Here is a 4,610-nt window from a genome sequence, read left to right as displayed (position 1 = left end):
CCCTGCCCATGGCAGGGGGGTTGGAACTAGATGATCTTTAGGGCCCCTTCCATCCCAAAGCATTCTACGAATCTATGATTCTATGACATTTTTTCCTTTGTCCTTCCTGAAGACCCAAGGTGTCCCTTTCTTGGTCACATCTCCTCATTTCTCAAGGAATGCCTTTAATTTGTACTGTCTAGAAGAAAATGGTGTTACTTGCATTTGTGTTTCAAAGTGAACCCTTTAGGCCTCGAAAGATGTAGTAGGATTCCACAAGGAATTTCAAGAATGAACCCCAGACTTGAACAAAAATTCATGTTCTCCTTTGTCTTATGTATGCAGTACATTTGGAAACTAAAATCAGTGAGTGTCTTTTAAAGGGTATTCCATCATTTCATATCTGAGCATGAAGAGCCTCAGAATATCAGGCTGTTAATTTAAGCACCTGCATGAGAATTCTGGTATCTAACTTTCGACAGACACTTCACAATTTTCCAATTGTTTAACTGGTGACAAAATCATAACAAAAATTAAATAGCAAAATTTTTTGACTGCTGGAGGATGACAAGCCTGGAGTATGATGGGACCCCCTTTATATGTGCACATGTATATACTTTGTTTTCTCATTTCAGGTCATGGAACCAAAGGAGTGTTTGAACTTCTTTCAGGATGGCGTCGAACCAGAGAGAATCTGCCATTCAAGGACAGAGTAGCAGATGCCTACTCAGATGTCATGGTCTCCTACACAATGACAAGCTCCTTGTATTTCATAGCCTTTGGCATGGGTGCAAGCCCTTTCACCAACATTGAAGCTGTAAAAATCTTTTGCCAGAACATGTGTGTCTCCATCCTGTTGAACTACTTCTATATCTTCTCCTTCTTTGGTTCCTGCCTGGTCTTTGCTGGCCAGTTGGAGCAGAACCGTTATCACAGCATCTTCTGCTGTAAAATCCCTTCAGCAGAATACCTGGACCGGAAACCTGTGTGGTTCCAAACCATGATGAATGATGGACATCAGCATACTTCTCATCATGAGACCAACCCATACCAGCATCACTTTATCCAGCATTTCCTCCGAGAGCATTACAATGAGTGGATTACCAACATCTATGTCAAGCCATTTGTAGTGATACTGTATCTCATCTATGCCTCTTTCTCCTTTATGGGGTGCTTACAAATTAATGATGGAGCCAACATTATCAACCTTCTTGCCAGTGAGTCTCCGAGTGTCTCCTATGCCCTCATACAGCAAAAGTATTTCAGCAACTACAGCCCAGTGATAGGTTTCTACATTTATGAACCTCTGGAGTACTGGAATGGCACTGTGCAAGAAGACCTAAAAACACTCTGCCAGGGGTTCAATACAGTGTCCTGGATTGAACAGTATTACCAGTACCTTCGAGTAGGTAACATCAGTGCAACCAACAAAAGTGACTTTATCAGCATCCTCCAGAGCTCCTTTTTAAAAAAGCCAGAATTCCAGTACTTTAAAAATGACATAATTTTCTCCAAAGCTGGAGATGAGAACAACATAATTGCTTCTCGTTTGTACCTGGTGGCCAGGACTAGTGAAAACACACAGAGGGAGGTGGTAGAATTGTTGGAGAAGCTGAGGCCCCTCTCTCTTATCCAGAGCATCAAGTTCATTGTGTTCAATCCTACCTTTGTTTTCATGGACCACTATGGTTTATCAGTAACTATGCCTGTCCTGATTTCTGGCTTTGGCATCCTTCTGGTATTAATACTGACCTTTTTCCTGGTTATCCATCCTCTGGGAAATTTCTGGTTAATTCTCAGTGTCACCTCGATAGAGCTGGGTGTCCTTGGCTTGATGACATTATGGAATGTAGACATGGATTGCATTTCTATACTGTGCCTTATCTACACTTTGAATTTTGCCATAGATCACTGTGCACCCCTGCTTTATACATTTGTATTAGCTACTGAGCACACCCGAACTCAGTGTATAAAGAACTCCCTCCAAGAACATGGGACAGCCATTTTGCAGAACGTTTCTTCTTTTCTTATTGGGTTGGTCCCCCTTCTCTTTGTGCCTTCAAACTTGACCTTCACACTGTTCAAATGCTTGCTGCTTGCCGGCAGTTGCACACTTCTGCACTGTTTTGTTATTTTGCCCGTCTTTCTAACCTTTTTCCCACCTTCCAAAAAGCACCACAAGAAAAAGAAACGAGCCAAAAGGAAGGAACGAGAAGAGATCGAATGCATAGAGATTCAGGAAAATCCTGATCATGTTACAGCAGTCTGAAAGGCTTAGAAAAAAATAATAGCATATTCTCTTTTTAAAAAAGTGTTGCACAGAGATGCAGGGAAAATAGAGCAAAGATCTCAGCTGCTTGTGCTGGCCAGGTCTGACAAGGCAATGGAAGATCAAGAAGGGGTATTCATGACACATCAAGGTGCAAACTTTTTTTAACAAAAATAATGAAAGTAAAAATAATCTCAAATGTTTCCTTTGAATCCTCATTCTCCACCAAGGAAGAGTCTGTTGGCCATTAAGTGTTCCTGAATATCAAACTGTAGCTCTAGTGGGAATTGCTTTATCTGTCATATGTAGGACTGAAAAAAGAGTTACCATTAAGTAAACAGCAGGGAAAAGGGCAGATTTGTTTGATAAAGTTGACCACACAAAAGGATAAACCAACAGCATTTGAAATGAGAAAAAGGAACAAGACCAAGAGAGATTATAAAATGCTATGGTATTTTTTTTTCTTATTTTCTTGAGCAAGTTGGTTAAGATAAAACCTATGCACTTGGGAAGTAGACAAAACAATCTAAGCCAAAGCACTTCCCAATTCTAGTACACCCTATCTGTAACACCACAATTAGAGTGTTATTGTGAATATGGATGGCAAAGCTATACTCCTGGGGGATAGAGGTACTGTTTATATAGGAGAATAAAAAAACATAGCCATTTGGCAATGCAACATTTAGTTTCTTTAAATGTGACACATGGCCTTTATCCCAAGAGGTCACAGCTGATAGTTAATACCACGCATATGTTTTGGTATTTCTCGATTGTGAAATTCCCCTTGAACTAACAGATCTCATGAAACTAACCTGGGCCTTTACCACTGCAGCAGTATTTGCAGTTCCTGCAGTGTAACACTTCTGAATTCTAATTTCTCAGTGTTGACATTAAATACTGAATGTTAATCGAACAGGCGCTTTAAACGTAATGATGGATTGCGTATCACAGGCATGACGTGATCCTGTAACAGCTCAGTCAGCTCTGGAGCACCCACACAGTATTATCTTTATATATTTGGTCCAATGGACAAAGGGATATGTTTGCTGGTCCCTGCAATATGCTGCAGGAAGTGGGATTTTCCCCTTCTTTAAGCAAAACGTCAGTCAAACACTTGCCACACACACACACACAAACAGACCTTTCTAAGGTTTTCATGAGGCTGAATCAACCCACAGCTGTAAAAAGACAGATTGTTCCCCTGTGAGAAGGGGAGGGCGAAATGTCTTTACCATTATTATTCCGAAATACGTGAATGTTAATCGTTTGCAACATAAAGCTTTGTTATGGCAGTTGAAAATCAACAGGAGAGTGCAGTAAATCCTCAGTTACTATGTGACACTGTATCGTACTGTAAAGAACTATGAATGACTTTATGTGCTTTGTAAACTGTACAGCTTAGCCCAAGAGAAAGAGGGAAAACATCTAGCCATTTCAGTTTGCTCTTGGCCCGGTTCTGCACTGGAGCAAACCGTGTTCATCTCCCCTTTCAGTATTTTAAAAGGGCTTGCTTTCTACCCCCTGGAATATGGTATAGCATCACCTACCTGAGCAATGTCTTCCTGAATATATAGTATCCATGAGGACACTATGTAAAGATATCACTATATGGAGTGTTTATGTCTACTTTGTATTACTTGTGGGTACCTTTAAAAGATATCTGGAAGATGTTTGCCTTCCAAAATGTGTATACATGTCTATTTGTGGCTGGTTAACTCAGTCTCAAACCTGCAGAGTTTGCTGATGAGGGTGTATACATAAAAAGCTCTCTGCAAGTTGATTCTTTGTTATGTGACGTGTCTCACCACTTGCTACTCATTCATGGTGAGGGAGAGACAGAGAAAATTCACCTGCAGCACAAAAAGCCATTTGAACGCTTCTTCTAATGTTTATTAGCTGCTTCTGTTTCCAAGGGATGCAGTTTTGCCTCTTCTCTATACTTTCTGTACTTTGCCATTGCCATTGGCCAGAAATGACCTCTGTGTTTTAGGAGTGGTCAAAGCTGTTGATTGTTCAAGGGACCTTTTGCATGCAACAGGATTTAGAGAAAGGTAAAGCTTCCAAAGTTTGAACCTAGATCTAAATTTCATGTGTGGCTAGATTAAGTTTACTGGTTTGATCCAGGTTATTCAAGGGCCAGCTGCAAAACTGAGATCTAAATAATTTAGTAAGATTTAGGAGCAGGGAATATTTCAGTGTTGGGTTATGGCTCAGATGCGTCTCTAGTTGGGAAGTATTTACTGACCTTGATTTGCATCTTGAAGACATTGTGCAATATCCAACCTTTTTAGAGCAGTTGGTTATGATTGTCAAACTCATACCATACCTTCTTACATTTCCTTCACTGTACAAAACTGGGATT

The 4,610-nt window shown here is 40.4% G+C and overlaps 1 protein-coding gene across 1 annotated transcript; it reads left to right on the top strand.

Annotated features, from left to right (window-relative positions):
- The first annotated feature begins 562 nt into the window (after positions 1–562).
- Positions 563–2,248, top strand: PTCHD4 (patched domain containing 4). The gene has a single exon (XM_010149222.1). The coding sequence runs from the start codon at positions 563–565 to the stop codon at positions 2,246–2,248; it is 1,686 nt and encodes a 561-aa protein (XP_010147524.1).
- Positions 2,249–4,610: the final 2,362 nt, after the last annotated feature.

Source organism: Eurypyga helias, unplaced genomic scaffold (assembly GCF_000690775.1).
Source record: "Eurypyga helias isolate BGI_N326 unplaced genomic scaffold, ASM69077v1 scaffold13890, whole genome shotgun sequence".
Taxonomy (NCBI): domain Eukaryota; kingdom Metazoa; phylum Chordata; class Aves; order Eurypygiformes; family Eurypygidae; genus Eurypyga; species Eurypyga helias.
The sequence above is the reverse complement of the archived record's forward strand: the minus strand, read 5'-3'. Positions and strand labels throughout refer to the sequence as shown.

Coding starts and splice junctions, on each gene's coding strand:
- PTCHD4 (XM_010149222.1), top strand. CDS start 563: ATGGGACCCCCTTTATATGTGCACATGTATATACTTTGTTTTCTCATT.